This window comes from Mustela nivalis (assembly GCF_964662115.1).
Source record: "Mustela nivalis genome assembly, chromosome: 20".
Lineage (NCBI taxonomy): Eukaryota > Metazoa > Chordata > Mammalia > Carnivora > Mustelidae > Mustela > Mustela nivalis.
In genome coordinates this window covers 35,260,303-35,285,354 of record NC_139039.1, presented here as the reverse complement: position 1 = coordinate 35,285,354, position 25,052 = coordinate 35,260,303, and the positions used below count along the sequence as shown (strand labels likewise).

At 43.3% G+C, this 25,052-nt stretch overlaps 2 protein-coding genes and 1 long non-coding RNA gene across 12 annotated transcripts in view; 2 read left to right on the top strand and 1 right to left on the bottom strand.

Moving 5' to 3' along the window:
• The window catches only part of LOC309855355 (uncharacterized protein), a 61,522-nt gene extending 53,559 nt beyond the window's left edge, over positions 1–7,963 (top strand). For 8 of the 10 annotated variants that reach the window (XR_014306749.1, XR_014306750.1, XR_014306751.1 and 5 more), the window contains 2 exons: positions 6,938–7,012; positions 7,633–7,764. Coding sequence is in view for 1 of the 10 variants with exons in the window: in XM_082715540.1 (XP_082571666.1) it covers positions 840–890; positions 6,938–7,022; positions 7,633–7,772 (276 nt within the window). In the remaining 9 variants the exon portion in view is untranslated. Of the gene's footprint in view, positions 1–774; positions 891–6,937; positions 7,023–7,632 lie in introns of those variants that run through there. The other 2 variants (XM_082715540.1, XR_014306757.1) reach the window with 2 other exon arrangements.
• Positions 7,964–11,750: 3,787 nt separating this feature from the next.
• LOC309855356 lies at positions 11,751–14,900 on the top strand. The gene is made up of 3 exons (XR_014306760.1): positions 11,751–11,972; positions 12,447–12,534; positions 14,753–14,900. It is a non-coding gene; the product is annotated as an uncharacterized lncRNA (long non-coding RNA).
• A 2,902-nt stretch (positions 14,901–17,802) lies between these two features.
• Positions 17,803–23,543, bottom strand: LOC309855193 (beta-defensin 33-like). Its single transcript, XM_082715267.1, has 3 exons — positions 23,463–23,543; positions 19,827–19,974; positions 17,803–18,019 (listed from the first exon to the last, which is right to left on the bottom strand). The coding sequence occupies exons 2-3, from the start codon at positions 19,882–19,884 to the stop codon at positions 17,889–17,891; spliced, it is 189 nt and encodes a 62-aa protein (XP_082571393.1). The 5' UTR covers positions 19,885–19,974; positions 23,463–23,543; the 3' UTR covers positions 17,803–17,888.
• Between the last annotated feature and the right edge of the window lie 1,509 nt (positions 23,544–25,052).

Genomic DNA, 25,052 nt, shown 5'->3' with positions numbered 1-25,052 from the left:
ATTGACTGAGCCACCCAGGGACCCCTTATGAGCACTTTTTCATAATACTCCCAAATGATTTCTGTGGTTTTCAACCCAAACCGCTTTTGTCCATTTATTTCAAGTGTGCTTCTCTGGAGCACCCACTGTGCACTGACACATAGACCAACACTCTCCACAGCTCTCAGGGTGCTGACTTTATTGCCCTCCCACTTCACCCCTCCCTCCGTGGCTGTAGCTTTGGTCTAGCCATAGTGTTATGCTTTGTTTCAATATCTGTCTCCCAAGGCTTGATTTTATTTCTTTTTGCTCCTGGTGTGTTTCACTATTTGCTTTCAATTTACTCCCTTCTGCACAGAGATCTTACATTTCCCAGTTGTTGACAGTCTTAGCCCTAATGAAGTCCCATGACATCACAGAAGTTTCTTTTCCCCATCTTCTCATCTGTTCCGTGTCTCCTAGTTCTCTCGGTCTCTGTTTCCCTTCTTGCAACGTGCTCTCTGAGGCAGCACTCGGCCCCTGAACCCTTCGTGCCTCCTACATGAGGGTACCTGCTCAGCTCTGGGTGTGGGTGTGGAGCTCTCCCAGGGCCTTCCTGAGAAGCGGGGACATGCTGAGTCTTCTGGCACCTTCATGGGCTTCTGTCTCCTAAAAATTCTGCTGCTTAGCCAAGGCCTCCCCTGGGAAAACCACATTCACTAATGCTGATAGGAGCACCTGTCGCTAGCCCTTGGCTCCCCGCCAGGAGCGTGCCGCTCTTCTGGAAATGACCCCCTCAGTGGTTTCTCCAGTTCACTAGAGCAGTGTGATCAGAACAAAGTCAGGCCATTAGGGGCACCTCCAGGAACAAGCCCTGGAGAATGAAGAAGAGCTTGAGGAAGGCACCCAGCTACCCACAGGAGGGAGAGGAGGTGAGTGAGTGCTCAGCAGGGAGCGGACTGGGGAGGACCTGGGACAGGGCTGTGTGTTCAAGGCCAAGTTCCTTTGTTCTCAGGCAGAAGGTCCCATCCACAGGGCAAGAGCTTCCCTCTCACACTTCCTTCCGCTGGGTCTGTGCATACCTCTCAAAAGTGCCTGGGACCGCCAGTCTCAGACATGAGGATGGCGTTTCGGGATGTCTGTGATTTCGTAGATGAGGGATTGGGGCAATAGGACTCAGAAGTCAGAGGCAAAGGCAGAGCCAGAACCAGAGCCTACCATCCCCAATCTGAATGTCCAGCTTATTCCTGTGACGTTCTTGGGACACCTGAGCTACTTCTGCAGAGGAGTCGAGTCTGCATGGAGTGAATTCACACGAAGGCTCTGAGCATAGGTTTGACTCAAAGCTGAGTTCAGTTCCTGCTTGGCCACTGTGGGGCCCTGTTGCCTCATCTCTAGAACAGAGTTGCTGTGAGAACCTATTTGTAAGGGTGGCCTCGAGGGGGAAATGCAAGGGTCACGTAGAGCATCTGGCATAACACTTTGCTTGCGTGACGGCTAGATGCCTGTTACTCACCACTGGGCACATCGGGTGCTCATTCTCAGATTTACGGCTCTGTGGTAGAAGACCAAAAGCCACCCATCTGCCGGTATAAGATGATGGAGTTTATTTAAACGGACCTAAGGTAAAATATTAGGAGCTTGGAAGGCCACCTGCTTGGATTCTCACTGGAAGCAGGACATTAGAAAAAATGCACAGTAATTCCCCTGCCCAAGGAGCAAAGGTCAGAGGCTCCTCAGAGCAGAGAAGGGAAGGCTCAGGAGAGCCTGGTGAACATTGGCAGACAGGTGATAGGTTAGCCCAGGAAAAAGAGGTGACTTCTAGGTTTCTGTAGCTTCATGAAAAGTGTTTCTTATTCCTATTAAAGCTGAAGTCGTTCTCTGTCTGGTTTGTACGGAAGAGCTCCTCACCAGGGAAACAAAGAGTAGCAGACCCATCATGAGTTTTCAAGATCTCGTGGGCTCCTGGGTGACATATGGGTCAGCAGCTAATAGGACGTCCAGCAGGTTCATGATTAGGGAGATGGTTTCTATTTTTCTAGTAAGAGTCAGAGAAGGGTCATTCAGTGAGACTGGTCTGCTTGGGGTGGTGCTTGTCAGCTCAGACCTCCATAGGCCAGGGAATGGGCTGAGAACAGAGCAGCCAGTATTTTGTTTTCTCTTTATAGAGCAGAGAACAGAAGTGCTGACCCGGGGCCGTCTGTTCTGTGGCCTGCCCTTCTGGAAGTCACCTACCCAGAGGAGCAGACTCAAGGGCCTTATTGCGCCAATACTCGGGGAGAATTTTATATGAGATTCACATGGTCTTTTTGTCTCTCTCTCTCCTTCTCTTTTCCTGTCCTCCTCCCTCCCTTCATGTCTACTTCCTTTCCTTAAAAATATCAGTTCCTCTTCTTTTTGACATTTTTTTTCTTCCTTTCCCTACATCCTCCAGAGACTTCTCTCAGAGCTTATAAACAGTAATAGCCCAAATTCCTAGACCCAAAGTAGAATTTCCTCTGGATCTCACTTGTCAAATGGAAATCTTGACATAAACTAACTCATGTCAACTCTGGGCCTTGAGACAGTGGTGGACTCAGTCTGGGGGTCGCAGAAGCCTTGAATGACAGTGTTGTCCCTAAAACCCTCTCACTCCCTTCACTGGTTTCTGATTCCCCAGGGACATCTGGGCTGAAACCACAGCTTGTGCTTAATGCATGAGTTGAAATGAATAGTTAAGTCCTGGAAGAAAAATCAAAGGGTTTCATGGAAGGAATCACATGTGACAAGAAACTCCTGGGGCATCTATTTTTTTTTTTAAACTTTTAAAATCTATTTTTGAAAAATCTTGTTTGGTTTTGGGGATTAAGGAAGTTGCTCTTTGACCCAAGAAGGGAGGAATCAGAGAACAAGAAAGAAAAAAATGGGGGAAATAAGGCAAAATTTGCACTGTAGTGACTGGGAAGGAGTCCTGTCAGATGAGGGGCATCTCTTGCAGGCTTGGCGGTGACATTATCTTGACCATGTTGAGCAATAAGGAAGCATATCTTGGTTAAGCAAGCCGGTCGGGGAAGGTGATCTGAGGGCTCCACTGATTGTGAGTCTATGTAAGTTAATGAGAGGAGAAAAGTGTCAAGTCTATACCTCAGAATCAAGGGGGCTGAATCATAATTATTGCAGGTTTATGATTTTATACTTGAAAAACCATTGAGAAGGCACCACAAGAAGACCAATCAAAATCCAACCAGTGAGGCAAGGGACAAAATCATTGCATGCCATCAGTAGCGCATTCTGTGCAAATGGGAGCCAATTATAAAATACCAAGGGAGAAGGAGTGGTAATTATAAAATACCCAGAAGAGTCTTTGTTTTTAACTCAAATACAAAGAGAAAGTGTAAACTATCAGAAATGAAGTCCCAAGAAGTGTTCTAGATCTAGATGAAGAAATGTTTGGAAGACCACAAAAAAGGGTATCTTCAAAAAAAGGCATAAACATGGAAGCTGGAACCTTGTTCTTGAAGAGACTCAATCATCCACCATCAGCTTTTCTTTTCTTTTTTTTTTTTTTTTTTAAAGATTTTATTTATTTATTTTTTTGACAGAGAGAGATATCACAAGTAGGCAGAGAGGCAGGCAGAGAGAGAGAGGAGGAAGCAGGCTTATCCACGGAGCAGAGAGCCCGATGCGGGGCTTGATCCCAAGACCCTGGGATCATGACCTGAGCTGAAGGCAGAGGCTTTAACCCACTGAGCCACCCAGGTGCCCCACCATGAGCTTTTCTTAAACAAAACCTGTCATTTCAATGCAGTGTCAATGAACAAGGCAATAAACTTGTTTTTAACTTAAGTATTTGAAAAGTTTGTAAGACTGACTCATTCAGACTGGCCGTGCATCCCTGCAAGAACTAGAGAGGAGGCTTGACTTTTTTTTTAATGCCACATTAAAACATTTTATTAAGAAAATTATACAGTTGATTCTTGATCCCTGCACAGCTGAAAATCAGCATATAACTCATTTTCCTTTTCTTTTTGTTAAATTCTATCTAAATAACAGTTAACATACAGTGTAGTATTAGTTTCAGGTGTACAATATAGCGATTTAACACTTCCATACGTCACCTGGTGCTGGTCATGACAGGTGCAGCCTTCATCCCTAGCACCTGTTTCCCCTGTCCCCCATCCACCTCCCCTCTGGGAATTATCAGTATGTTCTCTGGAGTTGAGTCTATTTCTTGCTTCTCTTTCCCTTTCCCCTTTGCTCATTTGTTTTGTTTCTTAAATTCCACATATGAGTGAACTCAGATGGTATTTGTCATTTTCTGACTGACTTATTTCACTTAGCATTGTACCCTTTAGCTCCATCCACATCATTGTAATGGCAAGATTTCACTCTCTTCATGTCTGAGTAATATTCCATGGTACTAAATGCAAGTTAACATCATGCAAGCATGGCACAAGAAGAGACAATGGAAGCGGGGCAAGAGCAGAATCTACCCCACGGCCTGAGCCTTTCTGGGCATTTGATATCTGGCAAAGTTAGGATTAGGTGCTTTCACTCATATGCAACATGGCTCATCTGCTCTCTCCAGGGTGTCGTGCAGTATTGTCACATCAGGGTAGGCCTGGTTATCGTCCATCCCTGCCCATCATGTGTGATTTTGTTTCTCTTCTGTGCAAGACTGTGTTTTAAGAGAACAAAGACATAAACTCAGACATGTGCCTTTCTTCCAAGGTAGCACAGGGTTAGAGTGTGAGGGTGTCGTGGTGGGCTTAGAAAATTCATATTTCTAAGTGGGGCATGAACTAGTCTTCATGTCATTCCTGGGAACCCACATCTGTCACAGCTTTTCAGAACAATTTCCATTTCTGAGCCAAAGAACTGAGGTTGAAACTGACTGGGAATACAGACATAATTAGGTAAACACACGGATAAAATATATCTTTAAGAAAAACCAAAGGTGAACAAATTAAAAAATAATCATTGAGAGTAGCCACAAATTCTGGCTACTAGAAGAGGGGGGGCAAAGCAAACAGGAAGCCAGGAACAGTTTTTGCAAGGCATGTGATAAAGGATTAATGACTTTAAATAAGCAGAGAGTTCTCAGAAGTCAGTAAGAACAGATGAATGGGAAAATAGAGAAACAGGTGAACTATATGAACAGGTACTGAGAGAAAAAATAACCCATGAATATTTTTAGCAAACGCTAAACCTCCGAAATAATGTTAAAAAGATATGTTAAAGCAAACAGGCAATGTTATTATTCACTCATGTGATCTGCAAAGATTGAAGCAGTTGATAATGACCAGTACTGATAGGATTATCAACAGTTAAAAGGTATTTCTACACATTGTCAGTAAGCAGATAAAGTGGTAGAGTAGTTTTTTGAGTGGACCAGTGGGCAATGCCCATAAAACTTGAAACACTTGGGTAGGTTGACGTTCTGTGTCTAGGAATTTATACAAATGTTAAGAGTTCTATGAATTTCTAAAGATATATGTTTAGTCACACAAATAATGTGAAACCAATGTATTTCAATAGACATTAAAGAGTGTCTAAGATAATATTGAAGTGGGGGAAAAAACTGCAGTGGATCTTGTTATGAATTATAATCCTATATTTTAAAGTTAAAAATTAATATTTACATGATTTAGTTCACAAGGGAAAAGAATAGAAGTACTCTGAGGTGTAAATAGTGGTTAAAATTGAAAGTAGTTGGAAGGTAGGGCTATGGGTTGTTTTACCTTCCAGTTTTTACATTTCTCTATTATTGGCAGTTTTCCCATGTGTGTTATTTTTTATAACCAGGAAAGTAATTAATTGAAACAAAATTAAATGATAATACTCAAATCGTAGGAATAATGGGGCTTGTTTTCCCCCTAATTTTTAACCAGTATGAACTCTTTCTTCCCTCAACATGGATCCTCCAGGAGGGTTAGAGCCAAGCCACCGCCATTCTGGATCTTCTGTAAGGAGCCCTGGGCCATCCCGTCGGCTTGCCTCAAATTCTTTTCTGATGAACTTCCTTCCCTGTGAGGAACTTCCTTGATTCTCCTTTTTGTAGCATCTTGGCTGTCAGCCTTCCCTCTCACCCTCAGGGGCTGTAGCTTCAGCTTTGCCTGGATAGACTCCAACCTCACCTGGGGAGGTCAGATAGCAGTGCCTCTAAAAACAGAACTTCCCTACCATCCAGTCATTACATTGCTGAATATTTACCCCAAAATGCCCAATACTAATTCAAAGGGATACATGCACCCTTATGTTTATAGCAGCATTATTTGCAATAGCCAAGATATGGAGGCAGGCCAATCCATTGAGTGGATTTTTAAGAAGATATGGCATACATATGGGAAAAAGAATATATATGATATACATATCATATATATAATGGACTATTACTCAGTCGTAAAAAGAATGAAATCCTGTCATTTGCAAAGACATGGATGGAGCTAAAGAGTACTATGCTAAGTGAAATAAGTCAGTCAGAGAAAAGACAAATACCATCTGATTTCACTCATATGTGGGATCTAAGAAACAAAACAATTAAGCAAATGGTAAAAGAGAGAAGAAAGAGAGGCAAACCAAGAAACAGACTCTTCACTCTAGAGAACGCACTGATGGTCCCCAGAGGGGAGGTGGGTGGAGAAATGGGCGACACAGGTGCCAGGGATGAAGGCGTGCACCTGCTGTGAGGTGTCCCAGGTGTTGAATCTCTATATTGTACATCTGACACTAATACCCCATTGTATGTTACCTAAACTGGAATTACAATTTTAAAAACTTAGTTAAGAAAACCATTGCAGTGCTTCAACCCACAGGCTGAGAGAAAAACAGGGCCAGCAGCTGGGGCTCGGGGAGCTGCTGTGGTTTCACCTGCTGACGACAGAGGAGGGGGGCCTTGGGCAGGGCGAGTTCATCACGACCCCAGTCCCTGGGCTGCTGTGACCTTCTCTGACCTTGACCCTTGGGCTTCTGACTGTATCCTCTTGCTTCTCACCATCAGCCCTTGGGAAAGCTCAGCTCCGCAGCAATGAGACTTCTCCACGTGGTCCTTATCACTGCCGTTATCATCTTCCAGGTACTGCACGGTAAATACCAGCCACGATGCCCTCCTTTTCCCAAGCCCACCATAGCCCAAGAGTCAAGCAGCGGGGGCTGCTTAGAGGCCATTCGACACCCCAAAGTAACTTCTTGACGAGGTTAAACATTCCTTGAAGGGGATTTACAATGTCCTGTGGAAAAGGCTTGTTAGGTAGTTGTCTTCTGCTCCCTCCTTTCCCTGTGGATGAACTGGATGATTAGAGACAATTAGTTGAATCACCTGTTGGAGACAATGATCCTGAACACGGGCCCCGCCTGGGGAGCGCTTCTGCTCATGTCCCAGGGGTGATCTTGAGTCTCGCTGGGTAAGGCTTTCTTCAGACGGTTCTGTGATGGGTATCGGGGCTGGGGGCTTGGTGAGGAGCACCTAGAAGTGGCTCCTCTTACCCTCCAGTTAATGTCCAGGTGGGAACAACTTGTCAGGAAGGACAATTTGTCACTGACAGTGATACCTTGCTGCAGAATGAGCGTCCCACTCTTGGAGCCAAGCTGCTGGCTGTCAGTGTTGGACTGGGAGGTACAGGGCTTCCCTCCATGAGGTCCCCAGCATTCCTCCCCACACCTTCAGCTTCATTCAAACACCTTTTCATTTTGCAGACAGCACCAGGGGGTTCAATTTTGAAAGACCCTGCTACCTCCGTGGTGGGATCTGCCTGAAGCAAGGGACCCCAGACTGTGAGCCCTTCCGAGGCCCCTGCCGGGCGTTCACCGTTTGCTGCAAAGTAAAGAGGAGCTGACGGGGCACGTGGAGCAGCCGAGAGGCCCTGATGCCGGGATCTGAGCTGGTTCCCTTGTCCTAATAACCCAAACGACATGCTGGTCTCACTATTCAATTATTGTGTCATTAGGATCGATTAAAGGAACAGTTGTCTTCCACGGAGGGGTAGTCAGTGAGAGGGAGACGATGTAAGAATAAAATTTATATTATGCTTTATATTTTGCAAAGCATTTTCATTCATATAACCTGTCATTCTTAGACTGGTTTATCAGCCTCCTTTGGCGGGTGTAGAAACCAGACTCCGTTTAGTTAAATCACAAGATGACACCGTCAGTGAAGGAGCGTGATCGAAGACGTTTCTTTTGGCTGGTCGATAATACTCTATCCACGTGGAAGGGAGGTTATGGTTTTCTTTAACAACTGCAGGAAGGCTGGATAGGAAAGGGTCCCCTAGAGTGGGGTGAGGCGACGTGAGGACAGGGCTTGGCCCTGGGATGTGCTCGTGCAGCAGATAAAGTGCCCAGTGGGAGGCGCTGTTGAGGGAGCCCAGCGTTAGGGGTGTGGTGCTGGGCACAGGCAGGTGCACCAAAAGATGCTGGGCACAGGCAGGTGCACCAAAAGATCATCCAGAGAGGAACCTCAACGGCAGAAGGTCAGAAGGCATCCGCTGATAGGTGTGATTACTTTGTGTGTGTCTTCCTTGTTCACTTCTCTGGTTCAGGGCATGACATCTGCTGTCGTGTCCCGAGGAAGTCACCTCTCCACTAGAATGTCCCTATCCTCCCTCTGCAGAGGGAGCGAACTGAGGCATGGGTGTGGCTTTCTGCTATTTACAAAGCCAATCTGGACCTGGTGGGGAGAGGATGCAGGAGGTCGCCCAAGGTGACCCGGAAGCTGAAGGACGAAGGGGACAGATAAGTTTTACCAACATCCTTCCAAAACCTAAACAGTCACAGGAAAAAGAAAGGAGTGTGAGAGGAATTGTGACGACGAGTAATAAAGAGGACCATCTCTATGACCAGGTCCCCATCAACGAACAACCAAAGAAAATTTAGTGCAGGTTTGTACATGAACAGTGGACTCATTATTACCAGCTGTAAATCAGTGTTTGTAAAGTTATCCAGATATGGTTACCAATGTTACTCTCTCTGCTGCTCTTCATTGGCACTGACTTCCCAAATAGTCTGCCTACGGGGGTTACAGGACTTGAATATTCCCGGTCTGTGACGTTAGTTTTAAACACTATTTATTTGAGGGAGAGAAAGAGAGAGAGAATGAGCAGGGGAAGGGACAGAAGGAGAGGGAGAAACGGGCTCCCTGCTGAGCAGGGAGCCCAATGCGGGACTTGATCCTAGAACCCTGGGATTGTGATCTGAGTGGAAGATCTGAGTGTGATCACCCAACCAATTGAGTCCCCCAAGTACCGCTGTCTCAGCAAATTTACAATAAACATACAATATTGTTAGCTCTAGTCATGATGCCCTGTACCAACTCTGCAGGATTTATCCATTCTACATTACTGAGACTGTGTCTTATAAACGATATCTCCCTGTTTCCTCTGTTCCCTAGCACCTGGTGACCACCTTTCTTTTCTGTGTTTCTGTGAGTTACAAGGAGGTGATCACAACTGACGTCTTAAGGTTCTTCTATTGGTTGGGAATGAGGATAATGTGTTAACTTGAGACCTTTCTAAGTGTGCATGGTAGAATTCCAAGCACAATCTCCAACACAAAAGAAACCTAGTGTGTAACTTCCAAGCCAGTAGAGGGAAAAAAAAAAGGGGGGGAAATAAAACAAAAAAAGCAAGAACTCAATTAACAAAGGCACAAAAGGAAGCAAACAGCATAGAAAAAGGAAACACGTAGTCAGAACAAAATGGTAGCAATAATCTCCATGTATTAGTAATTACAGTAAACATAATACATGAATAGATGGAAATAAATCAGTCTGGGTAAAAGAACTCACTCCGGCTGCATGCTATGTAGAAGAGACACAAAGTTTAAGGACTTGGAAAGGTTAAGAAAAAAGGAAGAGAACTAGAGGTATTGTAACGAAAGGGTAGGAAAATAAACACCCCACCCTGTTGGGTGAAGAGAGGGTTACTGCATAATGATAAATATTTCAATTAACTAAAAAGATGTAATCATTTTAAATTTGTAAGCACTTGGGAACCTGGGTGTCTCAGTCAGTTGAGTGTCTGGCTTCAACTCAGGTCATGACCCTGGGGTTCTGGGATCAAGTCTTGCATCAGAGCTTGATTCTCCCTCTCCCTCTGCCCCTCTCCCCTGCTTGCGCGCTCTCTCCCTCTCGCTCACTCGCTCAAAAAAATTTTAAAAATTGTAAGCACTTTCAAAAGTGCTTACAAAGTGCTTTCAAAATATGTAAGCAAAAACTAGCAGAGCTAGAGGTAAATTGTTCCAGATTCATTAATACAGGTAAGATTTTCAGCGGTGCCATCCATCATAGAGATATTAAATATTTTGTATATGGTGTGGGTCTTAGTTTGTTTGGGCTGCTGTAACACAGTACCATAGACCAGGGAGGGGCTATAAATAACAGTTTACGTACCTATTTCTCACCTTTCTGGAGGCTGGAAGCCCAAGACCGGGGGCTGGCAGATTTCATGGGCGAGAGACCATTTCTTGCTCATAGGCTATGGACTTCTTTTTATTTTTTATTATTCTGTTCAGTTAGCCACCATACAGTACTACATCATTAGTTCTTGATGAAGTATTCAGTGATTCATTAGTTATGTGTACCACCCAATGCTCCTCACCACACGTGCCCTCCTCAATATCCATCACCCGGTTCCCCATCCCTCTTCCCCCCACCCCTTCTGTGACCTTCAGTTTTTTTCCTTGAGTCCAGAGTCTCTCATGGTTCATCTCCCTCTCCGATTTCTTCACTTTCAGTTTTCCTTCCCTTCCCCTGTGGTCCTCCGCACGATTCCTCCTGTTCCACATATGAGTGAAACCATATGACAATTATCTTTCTCTGCTTGACTACTTACCATAATATCCACCAGTTCCATCCATGTTGATGCAAATGGTGGGTATTCATCTTTCCTGAGGGCTGAGTGACATTCCACTATATATACGGACACATCTTCTTTATCCATCCCTCTGTTGAAGGGCGTCTCATCTCCTTCCACAGTTTGGCTACTGTGGACATTGCTGCTATGTATGGTGGATTTTTACACTGGCTGGGGTAATATCATAAAAATTTTTATTTTTATGCCCTAATGTCTAAATTATCACTAGTCTATGGGAAGTGACGATTAGTTAATTTTTTATTCTTTTAAAATGTAAAAATTTTAATGGATTATTCTAAGAGCCAATCCTTATGTAAAGAGACTAGTGGACAATATCGCAGTAGGAAAGAATTCGGAATCTGGACCCAGACTTCTGATTCTGATTTTCACTTCGCCACATACAAACGCTATCACTACACTAAATATCTCTAGTCTTATTTTCCTCGTGTGTACATTTAAGGCTCATATTAGGACCTGCATCAAGTGAGGCTACTTTGCTTCTGGCAGCAGGAAGGCAGAAATAATCTCCTTCAATACACTCTTCCCTTTTACTTCTACTTACGTGTATGAGTGTAAGACAAGCTATCGACCATTGCCTAGGGAGAAGAGGGAAAGGTATGAAAATCCTTGAGTTAGCCACTCCTGAGGACAATTGTTGTAGACAATGGTTCATCCAGGGGGAATCATTGTTTTTTGAGGAATGCAAAATTTTCTGGATGAGGATTTCCTGAGCTCCGTGAGATTCTGGGTCAAGGTCAGGGTCAGGTAGCCAAGCCCTGATTACTGGCAGGTGAAGAGTGAAATGGCAGGTGAAGTAAAATGTGAGAGGTAGGTTGCACTAAATCCCCTGCCTCAAGACAAGGGCCTAATTTGCAAAGAGAACAACTGGGTCTTCCTCGGGCTTTGGCTAAGAAGGAAATCCCCTCCGCTTTCACCTACACCAGAAACCGTGTTTGCTCGGCAGGACAAGAGCCGAGGACACGAGGTTGTCTCAGTCATGAGACATCACTGTGGCCGGGACAGGGACCTGAATCAGCAGGGTCATTGCTGGAACAGGAAAATTTCCCTGGTCAGACGAGGCAGGGACAGACCTTATTAAGAACACATGAAATGGCTGAGCTCAGAAGAGACTTCAGACGTCTGGAGATCAGAACGACCACCTCTTCACAGGGAATAGCGACTTGGGAGGTGAGTCATAAGAGGTAGGTGGTGGTTTCTGTTCTACGAAGCACTAGAGAGATGACTGGAAAAACACAAGTCCTGGTGTGACTGTAATTGTCCCCAAGTTGCAGGAGCAGATTATTCTCATTCTCTGAGAATAACTGAGAAAAAAGGTCCTACCAACCATGCCAGGTTTTTCATAGAGTAAATGTTCCATGAATCCTAGTCATTATCATGTCACTACCATTACTGTTCTTCCTAGGCCTTGATTTGTTCAACGCTAACAAAAGAAATGACCCCAGCCCTGTACCAAACATTGCTAATCGCTGTCCTTGTTTATTTTCCGGCCTTCATTGTCCACTCTACATGTCAGTCAGTGCTCTGATCACAATGGACCTTCTCAGCCGTGTTTAGTCACCTCGTTCAAACTTATAAAAGAGGAGGCTCTAAATGACTTTTTATTCAACCCTGTTACACTGCTGTTTGTCTTCTCTTGTCAAGGGACTTCGAGGAGTTCTCCACAGACTCAGCGCCATGAAGCTCTTTCTCCTTCTCATCTTCGTCTTCTGCATCTCTCAAGTAATGCCAGGTAAACCCTCCTTGGCGTCTCCTTAAACCAGCACCTATTTCCTTGTCCAATCTGGTGACATTTCTACAAATATGCCTCCTTTCTTGACGCTTCCACCTGCTGAGGTGTGTTTGAACTAAGGTTCGCCATCCTCATTCTTCAGATACCCTGTGTAGTGACTGGCTGTAAGAGCAGGAAAGGGGGAACCTTAGAGGGCTCCCAGAAGGAGGCAATTCATGTATTTAGAACCAGGGCATTTTAGAAGAAACTTGAAGGTGTCTCCACTCCACATCTTGAGCAAGGGGTGGCAAGAAGAAAGGGAGAGAGGGACACAGGGCTCTCATTGCCTGCCTGGTGGTCATTCCCAATGTCACAAAAACACTGAGTATAAATGAATAGCTTGGAGGATTTGCAGAGAACCATAGTTACTTGGATTTGGGAGGAGAAAATTGGCTTGCATGGGTGAGTACTGTGAGGGTCTGGCAGGTGACTGAGAGTTTGACCCTTGCTTCCTCCGGAAAGTCAGCCATTCTCCCTTGTCCCCATATTGTGCTTGGTGTTCACCCACGATACCTCCACCTCTACTTTTCTCCTCCTCTAATATTCTATCTTTATATAAATAAATTCACCCAATCAAATAGTCCATTTCTGGGTCTCATTGCTTCTGGCTCCTGTGTCTTCTAGAATACCACTGCACAGAGTTGACTGATGATAAACCAAGGGGACAGGAGCTGAGTTGAGCAGCATGTCCCCGGGGAGCCACCATCCTCCTCCTTTCTGCTTTGGGTCAAGAAGAGTCTGTTCACTGTGGATCCACAGGGCATGAGGACTTGTTCTGTTGCATCACTCTGAGTAATGGCCCAACTTCAGTTTCCTCACTGGGTTGATTTCTCATCGAAGAGCAGTGAAGAGTAGATTATGTTGGGCTGTGAAAGAATGTGTTTGGGGAGAATCACAGGGCTGCTCACACCATGACTCTTTGTGACAGAGCTAGGGCAGAGATACTGATGTTCTCAGGGATGGGCAGTCTCAATGTCAGAGCTGCCTGCTGTGGTCACAGCTGCTATGATGAAAACAGGATGGGCAGGGGCCTTTCATGATAGCCTTGACCATGTGGTATGAGATAGGGTATAAGAGCCCACCATAAGCTGAAGTTTATGAAGACTCCCCGCTAAAAGCCCCATTCTAACTGCTTGCCCCAGTAGAAGGAGGCAGATTGAAGAAAATGTAAACAGAGCTGAGACCCATGAATGGGGTAAAGTAAGGGAGTGAGCTTACCTTCCAGCCTCGAGTTGTTCCACAAAGGGTATGTATGACCCTCTCACTAGTCTGAGGCGTCATGATGTCTGCATCTTGGTCCAGAGTTGGTGACTTCGGCTGATGACCCACAGTGGGCAGGCTGGGTGATAGGGAGCACAGAGGCCCTCCTTTCTCCGGGCTGAGTGTAGGCTTTCTTTCTCCCACCTTCTAAGAGGCAGGAAAAGAAGCCTTCTTCAAGGCCTGGCTTTGACTCAGGTAGGATTGCCCCCCGCCCCCTCTTTTGGAAACCTTTCTTATCTCAGCCAGTACCCATGATTATTCTGACTCTTTTCTTTAGGGACTTAAATTTAGATCTTTAATCTTTCTGTTTTAAAGACATAGCTGATATGCTCTGAATCCTGGGATTCTAAGCCTGGGAATTAGGGGTGAACTTCAGGGAACTGGAGACATTCCTTAACTGTTTTGGGGCACACTGTGTGAGTACACTTTATATTTGACCAAGTATGTATGTAGATCTTCCTTGCCCAGACTGTGGGCTGCAGTATCATCTTATTCTCAGCAGAATCCTGTCCCAGAAAGATAAAAACCAGTTTTAATGTGTTACTTCCAAAGGACATTGACAATCCCATAATTAGTCTCTGGGAGGCACACTTGCCACTCTGAGGTGTATCAACCCAAGAGAATTATTTGAAGTCTTTGATTTCAGCCTCCAAATAACATCATAAATTTCTGTTCTTAACAAGCTTTAAAGACTGGCATTGTCTTCCTGCTTAACAAGCAATCAGGAACAACAAGGCAGGGAGGAGGAGGAAGGTAGGACTGTGTACGTTCTTGAGTAATGACGGTTGGGGGTCCTGGCCAGACTGAATTGTTGCTTCCCCTCTATGGGGAGCTTGAGGCTTTCTTCCAAAAATAAATAGTTTTTGCTCTTTCTACAGGTTATAGGAATGGTGACATGTATCATTTTTGTGACTCACAGACAAGTGTGTGCCTGAGGAGGAAAAGGAACTGTGTGATTCGCATGCCAGGGACATGGCCCGGAAGGAGCTTCTGCTGCATAAGGATGAAGTGAATGGAAGAATTCATGTTCAATGAATCTACCCTGAATTAAGTAAACTGAAGAAGTCATAATTCATGTACCTACCCTGAATTAAATTGGAAGGCTGAAGCCTCATGATACCAGAAATTCATTGATTTTGCTGGTAATCTCTCAAGCACCAGCTGGGTGCTAGGGACTGAAATGCTCTACGGGGAACTGGGGATATGGGTTCAAGGTATGTTCTGCTAATGAAACTCACAGAAGTGGAAATCATATCCACCTTGGGTGTTCAAAGATGTCTTCCCAGTGAATGCCATGTATGAGCAGAATCATAAAAAAAAAATGTGTAGGAATTACTGAGGGGTATTTAAAGGAGAGGTGGTGTGGGTTTCAGTGTGAAGAGAGCAAGGTCACTATCACACACACAACTCGTCTCTTGGTAGGGGGTAGTTCTGGAAGCAGAATGTAATGGAAGGAAAGTAGGGAAGGTATGGCCAATAAATGGAGGATGCTTAAGAAATTTTACTTTATTTTTGAAATTTAGGGAAACATAAAAAAAATTTTAAATGGAGGTGGAGAAGGGGGATTGATTTATACCCATATGGCCCCATGGTTATTTACTTTATGTTTGGGTTGTAATTCAGCACTTTATTTTTTTAATGAAGTTGTTTCCGGTTGGCCATTGAGAGCTCTTTCAACCCAAGAGCTCTTGGGTCCTCTCAACATTCAATTTTTCTGAGCGCTTTCTTATTTTCTGACACTATAAGATACTCCAGCCTCATTTTGCATTTTCTCAGCCCCAGTCTTAAAGTGAGTTAGTTCCTCAAGGATCCTTGCTTCCATCTACAGAAAATGGTATTTGGAAACAGAGATCTGAGGGGCACCTGGCAGGCTTAGTTGGTAGAGCATGCAACCTTAGATCTCAGGGTCATGAGTTCAAGTGCAACGTTGAGCGTGGAGGCTACTTAAAAAGGATGGTAAAAAAAAAAAAAAAAACCCAAACAAACAGAGATCTGAGTACTCAATGTGCTCCACTGATTCTCGTTTCTCTCAGTGGCTGCACTTAGGAAACGTGTTTGGATATTAATTCATTTATATACACACCTGTACATATTTCTGTATCTCTCTATATCTGTATGTATTTTAAAAACCCATGTTCAACTTCAATCCAGCACCACGGTGGTCCTTCTCATCTCCCTCTTTCCTTATTTATAATCTTTTCTTCTCCATCAGTGAAAAAATGGCTCTTAGAGTGCATTTTCTCCTTTGTTCAACTCTGATATATACAAGTAGTTTTAGAATTACTAATCCAAATCCCTGTGAGCAACAGATCTAACAACCAGAGTCCGGTCCTTGTATGAGGACTTTTCCTCTTTAGTATTCTCCGGTTATCAGGTCAAAAACAGTTTCTCAAAGTTAGTTATGTCTTTAGTGTGTGTTTCAGTGTGAAGAGAGCAAGGTCACTATCACACACACAGGCCCGTCTCTCAGTACTGGGTAGTTCCAGAACCAAAATGTGATGTAATGAAAGTAGGGAAGATATGACCAATAAATGGTACCACTCCTTATTGTCATTCCCTCTTATGACCCCTAACCCATGGCCACCACTGAGCTGGCTTCTAACCTTATAGTTTTGCTTTTCATGAATGCTGCATAGATGGGTTCAAGTAACCTGTAGTCCTTAGAGCTGGTGTCTTTAACTCAGCAGAAGACCTTTGAGATCCATTCATGTTACTAGACTCCTTCATTCCTTCTTATTGTGGCATCACATTCCATTATGTGATGCCACAGTTAATTCACTAGTAAAACACCAGGACATCTGTGTTAACTGTTTTTGCAAACATAAATTAAGCTGCTATGAACATTTGCATAATTTTTAAAAATGGGAATGTAAGTTTCTATTTCCCTGAGAAAATACCCAGGAGTAGAATTAATGACTGATATGACAAGCATACGTTCAACTTTATAAAAAACAACAAAATGGAGGGCCTGGGTGACTCGGTTGGTCAGGCATCTGCCTTCGGCTCAGGTCATGATCTCGGGGTCCTGGGATCAAGCTCCACATTGGATCACCACTCAGTGGGGACCTGCTTCTCCCTCTAGCCATTCTCCCTGCCGCTCCCCCTGCTTGTGCCCTCTCTCTCTAAAAAATAAATAAAGTTTTTTTTTTTTAAAGAAACCACCAAATTTGCTTCCAAAGTAGCCTTACAACTTCTCATCTCCAGCAGCAGTGTCCAAGAGTTTCATTTGTTACCAAAAGAAAGTCCCAAAAGAGAAGAGATGACTGTTTCAAAAAGAGTAAGTTCCTGCTGAAGATGGCATTTCCACTCCCAATCAGCAGGCTTCTGCCACACAATCCAAATCTTACCTCTGCAGAAAACCATCCCTTGGGTTATGAGGCAATGCTTCTAAAGGAATCTGCTATTTGGAAAGGCATCTATGGAGAGAGGAAAATAATCACTAACTCGATAAGTCTTGATTCTCTGTGAAACAGTGGGTTGTTTCTGTAATCTCTGAGATCCAATTCTATGGCTTGATGTCAGGCATCAAGGGTACCAGCTTGGAGCTTTCTGCACCTTTAGGCCCTTCTGGTCAATTTATTTCCCTGGCTCTTTAGTAATCAACAAGGAGCCATTGCTTAGTAGCCAACAGTCATTAAGGGAGTATGATAATGTGAGCAAAATCTGTGACTTTTCCCACATATTGTCAACACACACCCACATGCACGAGCATGCATGTACACACATACACATACGCACACACCCCTCAAGCTCTAATCCTCGATATGTCCATTGACAGACATATATGAACAGGTTCTCGGGGCTTGCAGAACCATTTGAATAGTTACAGGTGCAGAAGCAGTGATAGAAAAGGACAGGCCTTGTCCAATCAGGGTATTAGCCGTGGGTACCTAGTTCAGAACTCCAGTCCCATACACCCCTCCCCTCCCCGAGTTCAACCGTGCCCCCAGAAAGACCCAAGGCAGGATGCACGTGATTGGTGATGGGTTTATTCCACAGAGGTCGACAGGCATGCGGCCGCCATGCTACCCTGAGGAGTCACGGAGGGGCTGATGCTAGAGGCGACAGCAATGTTTGTTCCGACTTCTGCATTCCGCAGGCAGGATGGAGCATCCGTGGGTCTTTTGGTGCTTGCAGACACCACCCATTTTTTCACATTCAAGGTATTTCCCCCTTTTCTCATGCCCTGTAAAGGAAGGAGAGGTGACAAAACAATATTAAAACCATAATGCGTGTTCAACTGAAGCTACCAGAATTCATCTTGTATGGACAAAACGGGCCTTCTACCCATTGTGGTGTGACCCATCAGTTTAGAAAGGTTTTTTCAAAGTCTAGTGTCTATAAATAGTTTTCTAAGAAGATAGTCACCCTCATTCATTTATATATTGTCTATTGTTGCTTCTTATGAGGATCATGACAGACCTTGTGGCTCAGAAAGCCTAATATATTATCTGATCCTTTACCAAAAAAAAGTTTATTGACCTCTGCACTGTAGTGTCTTTCTTTTTCAGAAGAAGGAACTTTAGATTGGAGAAAGCAAGTGACTTGATTCTGCTACAAGATTAGGGACATACTCTGCATGTTCTTCATAAAAGCTTCCCAAAGCACCTTCCTCTTTTTCAAAAGGGCAAAATCTTACAAGCATGCAGCCCAAGCTAGAAAACAAACTTTGGACACTAAGTGGGCAATCTCGCTCCTGAATACCACCCCTCTTATCTCCCATGCCATCACAGCTTTTTCATACACTGTGACATTTTCAGTGCCACCATGGTCCATAGCAAGCTCTGGTCTTCTCAGGCTCCTGTGAGTTAAGCTGGAAAGAACATGGCATGTGATTAAGTCACTTGACTAGAGAAATTTCAGGAAGTGACTTGAGAGTGGTGAAAACATGAACGATGCCTGAAATTAAGAGAACATCTTAGAAGAAGAATGAAAAGCAGCCAGAGGAAATTATGAATAAGAAGACTTTCTAGCTCCTTCCACAGTTTGGCTATTGTGGCCATTGCTGCTATGAACATTGGGGTGCATATGGCCCTTCTTTTCACTGAATCTGTATCTTTGGGGTAAATACCCAGGAATGCACTTGCTAGGTCATAGAGTAGCTCTATTTTTAACCTTTTGAGGAACCTCCACACTGTTTCCCAAAGTGGCTGTACCTTGTATTCCCACCAGCAGTGTAAGAGGGTTCCCCTTTCTCTACATCCTCACCAACATTCATATGTGGAACATAAGGAATAGCACAGAGGACATTAGTAGAAGGAAGAGGAAAATGAAGGCGGTGGAATCAGTGGAGGACACGAGCCATGAGAGACTAAGGACTCCAGGAAACAATCTGAGGGTTTCGGGGTGGGTGGGATGGGGGATGCAGCAGTCCGGTAATGGGTATTAAGGAGGACACGTGTTGTAATGAGCACTGGGTGTTATACGCAAATAATGAATCAGTGAACACTAAATCAAAAAGTAATGATGTACTGTATGTTGACTAACATAACATAATAAAATTTAAAAAAGGAAAAGTTTCCAACAGAGGATTTGGCTTTTAAAAGCACCACGTTGTGATGGAAAGCATACTCGGCTGGGAATTAAGCTTATTTTCTGCTTTCTGCCAGGTCCATAGTTTTCCTGTGGAAGTCACAAAATCTCCCAATTTTTCACAAGAAGACAAGATAAAAATAATTATATATATGTAATTATAAATTACGTATGTAATACATATACTTATAAATGTGAATGAATGTATGTATGTTGTATTCATCTATGTTTCTAATTGATATCATTCATATAATATGAACATATATTCATGTATATTCATATCAATGTCTCTCTCTGTATCTATATCCAACTGTCTATGCCCATTAGGCTGGTCCTTTCTTTCAGCTGTGATATCACTCAGTTGTATTCTCCTGGGCATCGCTGGGTCATAAGTCACTGTGGCTCTATTCCTCCCCACGGCCATCTGTCATAGCATCCTACTAGGAGGAGCTGCCGCTTACCTGATGACACCTGGACAAGACACACAAGTAGAAGAAACAGAAGGAATAGCAGCCTCATGGTGGGAAGTCAGTTCTTGGGCTTAGAGGAGGAACGTCTGAAGCCTGATGGTGGCTCTTTCCTCGGTGCACATCAATGGGGGCAGGTGATCTGGGGAAAGAGGGAAAAACTCAGCTAGAGAGGAAAAGCTTCTGTTCCCAGTCAAGACACTCATTCCATGAGGGCCTGGGTGTGACTGGAGAATGTCTCATCTATAGACGCGTGGTTACAGATCCAATTCCTCTCATCACAAAGGAAGACCTTTACAGTAAGTCAGCACTTTCTAGTTGATTTTCGCTACTACTTATGACTCTGAGGCTTTGTGCCTTTTACACAGAATTATTTGAGCAAATCATATATCTATCCATTCATTTTTATGATGTGTCTCTACACCTGACAGCTTCCCCTTTAGGAATACCAAGAGAAGTCCCCTTTTTAGAAGTTTGAAAGAGAGAAGGAAAAAAAGGGGGAGAGGGATGAATTTTTTTTTCTTTTTTTAATACGTGGGCTCTAAGATTTTCTTTTTTTAAACGATTTTATTTATTTATTTGACAGAGAAAGATCACAAGTAGGCAGAGAGAGAGAGAGGGAAGCAGGCTCCTCGCTGAGCGGAGAGCCCGATGTGGGACTCCATCCCAGGACCCTGAGATCATGACCGGAGCCGAAGGCAGCGGCTTAACCCACTGAGCCACCCAGGCGCCCCGAGGGATAAACTTTTTAAATGGAAATGATCATCTCTGCTTTTTCACTCCCAACAATTTGTTTTCTCCATTACCCATTTAAAAGACAGAGTTGATTCATTCTAGGCAAGCTTTTACAATGCCATAGACCAAACCTGGTAAGACTTTAGGGGCCAAAAATATTTCTTAATACAGAGATTGACTCAGAGCGTCCTTGTGGGAAGGGAGTTAGGTAACAGTGAAGTATACAAGGTAAAACATTGAAATTCCTCTCCATCTCTTCCCTCTCTCCTCCCAGCTTCTCTTTGTTTTGTTTGTCTGTTTTTCACCATAATGTGAACTTCTAAAATAACAAAGTCTTGTTGTATTACCTCCAATTCTCAGCAACTGGATCAGCGCCCTGGCATAGAGAGGGGAGCCAAGCATTTGTTTAAATGAATGTACGCTTGTGTGGACAAATGAATACATAGATGCATGAATAACAGGGAGGAGGGAGGCAGGCAAAATGGACGGACAGATAGACGAGAAGAGCACACAGAGAACTAGACTTCTCTGCTCGTCTGACACTGGTCACAGACATCGGCGAGTCAAAAGATAGATGGCTACTGAGAGCAGATATCAAAGAAATCATCCAAACTCAGAAGTAAGCAGTGATATTTTGGGGGAATAGAGACAAAAGGAATTTCACCTAATATTTAAAGAGCTTTGGGGTTGGACAATGTCAGTTCAAAGTCTTTGTTCTGCCCCTCATTAGCTGAGTGATCTTGAAATAACCTCTCAAGCTTCAGTTTCTCCTTCTGTACACTTGGTGTTGGATAGAGTACCATTCTCCTAGCCCCACAGTAGAAAAAGGATCTTAAGCCAGTGGATAACCAATACCTCTCTGTGCTGAGAGTCATGTTTTAATGGGGATCACTGCCAGGGTTCCAACGTACAGCGTGAGGAGAATTTTTTTAGGGTTCCAGAAATTACACAAGATGTTAGTTTCTTCCATCAACATCTGCAATGTTTCAGAGAAATGCTGTAATTTAAAAACTCCAATATAGCTATTGTGCTTTTGTTGAGCCCATGGAACTAGAAGTCTGTGGTGAAACTTGGGCTACTTTTGGCATGGAAGAAAGACAATCTTAAAAAAGAACCTGGAATTTTAAGTACATGCACACAATTCCCCCTTGGATTTCACTTATTAAATACAGCTATTGCTTAATAAGTTTTCATAATTTAATAAAATAACATTAAGCTTCTTTGGACCTTCATTCCAGTAACAGAGAATGGGACAACTTTTTCTGGAATACATATTATGTGTTAGGAATCTTAGAAATGTGCTAGGAAATCTTAGAAATGATATCTTAAAATTGCCATGTGAGATAGATATTTTCTTTACACGAACAAAACAAATGCAGGTTGGGCAGCTAATGATAGAACCTAGATTTGTACCTTTTGAAATTATTTTATGGTCCTTCCTGGTGAAGAAAGCATGATGGGATTTGCCAGATGAAAGAATGTAGCTACAGTGAGATACGCAAGTGTGAGTGTGCATGAGCCTGTGTGCTTGTGTGTGTGCAAGAGAGAAGGAGGGGAGGGGAGGTGGGGGACTATGAGCGAGGGGTTCTGATTAAAAGTTTTCTAAACTACCCTCTTCTATCAACAAGGAAAATGTGACACAGATCAGGCTGGTGCTCCCTGAGCAAGTTGACCAAATAGTTTATCATCCAAACTGGGACACTTTTGAGAATGCAAGGGACATATTACGAAATTATGCTGGAACAACAGGCATATAAACTGGGGATTTCTCTGGCCACCTGAGGTATTGCTCTCTCTCTAAGAAAACATCTTTTTTAATAAGCAAACGTTTCTTTGCTGAAGGTTGGGAAAGGCCTCGAAGTTGATGGTCTTCCTACAAGGCTCTTTCCTTACTGCCTGGAATGACCAAGAGCTGATCACCTGGCCACAGGGACTCTAAGGTCATGGCAACTGTTCACCACCTTGGCTTATCTGTGCTACTCAGCCTTTGCCAATTTTCCTCTCTCAGCTCAAAGGCAATGGGAGGATGAGCCTTGGAAAAGACAGCACCCGCTCCATACATTTGGAATTAACAACATCAACTTAATTAGTAAGCTCTTCTGATTTTATACCAAGGTGAAACACACTTCTAACCAGGTACCATTCATAATCCTATGCTAGTATAGATAGCATTATCACAGACAGTTATTAATCTTGGAGGAGATCTTAGAGGGCTCCCTTGCTTCCCATTCTTGGTGGTACAAATTGACTCACCATCTCTAACCCTCATCACACTAAGATCACATCCAATTCTTTTTGGAGAAAGGTCAGGGTCTGAACGAATGATTTCTTTAATATTTTGGCCCAGGCATCACCTGGGGCTCTGGTGAGGACCCACTAGCTTCCCTTAACCTAGAGCATCTCAGCTGAGCTTGTCCCTCAACTCCTGTCCTCATCGAAGTAGCTTTCACTGCCCCACCTCTCTTCCATCTGAGACAACTAAATCTGTTTCTGACATTTTGTGTTTGTCCAGAAACAACTTAGTGATAAAATGCTTCTGCCTTTGAATCCCGAGATCTGCATTTGAACTTTTCACTAAGTAGAGATCTATTTGAATTTAGCGATATTGACCTAAAAATAGAATAAATATCTGTAGTAATCTGTTTAAATAAGTCATATTTAATTCTCCACAGACACTCTGAGGGTTTTACTTCCTTGGCCCCAGGAACATTGCTTTCATAATAATACTAATAATTGCAATAATAATAGAAGAAAAAAAGAAAGCATAGACCGAAAGTTTTTGCCCAATCTCCTATACTTGTATACTGAAAGCCATCCTTTGTATCAATTCCCTAAATATCATCATATATTCCCATTCCTTCTTTAACCATCAAAAGCTCTCTCCTGAAAACCTACCTCGCAGTTGGTTCCTCCACAGTTCAGAGGCTGTCTGCTGCCTTTCCTTCCAGCACCTGGGAAAAACTGCTCATTGCCACATCGTGAGGGGTCACATCAACAATGGGCGGAGGGAGGGCTGAGGGACGTCACACAGGATGCATTATGATCCTTTACTGACAGGAGTCATTTTGGTGAAAAGCGGGGGATGAGCCAGATCTGAGTGGTATCAAACCCCCAGAGAAGGAGAAGAGCATGTGGGGACTGTCCAGACACTCCTTCCAAAGGATTTTGCTGAGAAACTAAGCAAAGGCAAAGCAAGAGCTGCTGGTGACATAGTGTCAAAGAGAATATGGGTGTGTGTTTTTAGTGGTTTTTAAGGTTTTTTTAGTTTTTTAAGTTTGTTTTGTTTTGTTTTGTTTCGTTTTAGATTCTCCACCCTCTTCTTGCTACTGAAATCAGAAAGGTATTCCTCCCATATGAGAGTCATAATAAGACACAGGAGAATGTTATGCCCATAAAACATAAATAGATTTTACAGGGTAAAACTTGAATGTTTAGAAAGAACCTAAAAATTAAAATCCCAGTAGAGAAGATGATAAAAGTCCAGTAAACAGTAGAACCAAATCACATTTAAAATCAGATGAAAGATAATCGATTGTAAAACAGGCTAAAAATAAAGAATAAAGAGACATGAGTTGTCTGAGGTATTACATCAAGATAACAGACAGGACCAAGGAGACGAAAAGGAGGAAAAACTTGGGGATCTTAGTTAATGAATAGGAATTCAGAACCAGGACCAAAAATGAAAAATTTGAACTAAAAGAAGTAGAATAAAGATTTTGGAAGCCAAGGAAAAGCTTGAATGTCAGGAAACATAGAAAACATTCAAGTTTTGCTTTAAGACCCTGGGCTAAGGAAAGCTGCTGAAGGGTTTTAGAAAGGTTAATGTTTGGAAGTATGATTTGTAAGATCCCTTTCACATTATCACAAAGGAATTTTCATGCGGAAAAGGAAGAGTTTGATAAAGCTTAACGTGGCCCCTCAGACGAAGAGGCCCTGGGGGACAAGGAGTAGGATTCTGAGGGTGTGATTTTACTCTCTTTCACATGAGTCTTGGGGGACAGGTGACAGACACTCAGAGGGAGGGGACATTGGTAGAGGCACCTCAGGCTTTTGTGTGAATAAATATAAAAATGTGTACAATCTTTTCAACAATAGAGGCAATCTTCCATTATTTTGTCTGTGGCTCATTAAATAAATCCAGGTTTTGGATCTCTGGTGGTAGACCTTGTATGCTCACAACATAAAACTTTTAAGTAGAAAAACAAGACTTCGTAGTTTAAGACCCAAATATCTTAACAACAATAACAAAATGCCATAGAAACAGAGTGGAGATTTACCACTGATAATCCAAACCCTTTATTCAAGGAAGCTTCTTTCCAAATAAGGAAAGAAAGATGATCATTTATAAATGCTGAGGAAGCGTAAGTATTGAAGGCAACAATGCCAGCCTTTCTCCAAAACAGCACTGAGTTTCCATTTTCTCTACATTATGTACCTCTGCTTCACTGCTTTGTCTCACTGAGAGAGAATCGCAGTGGGACCAGT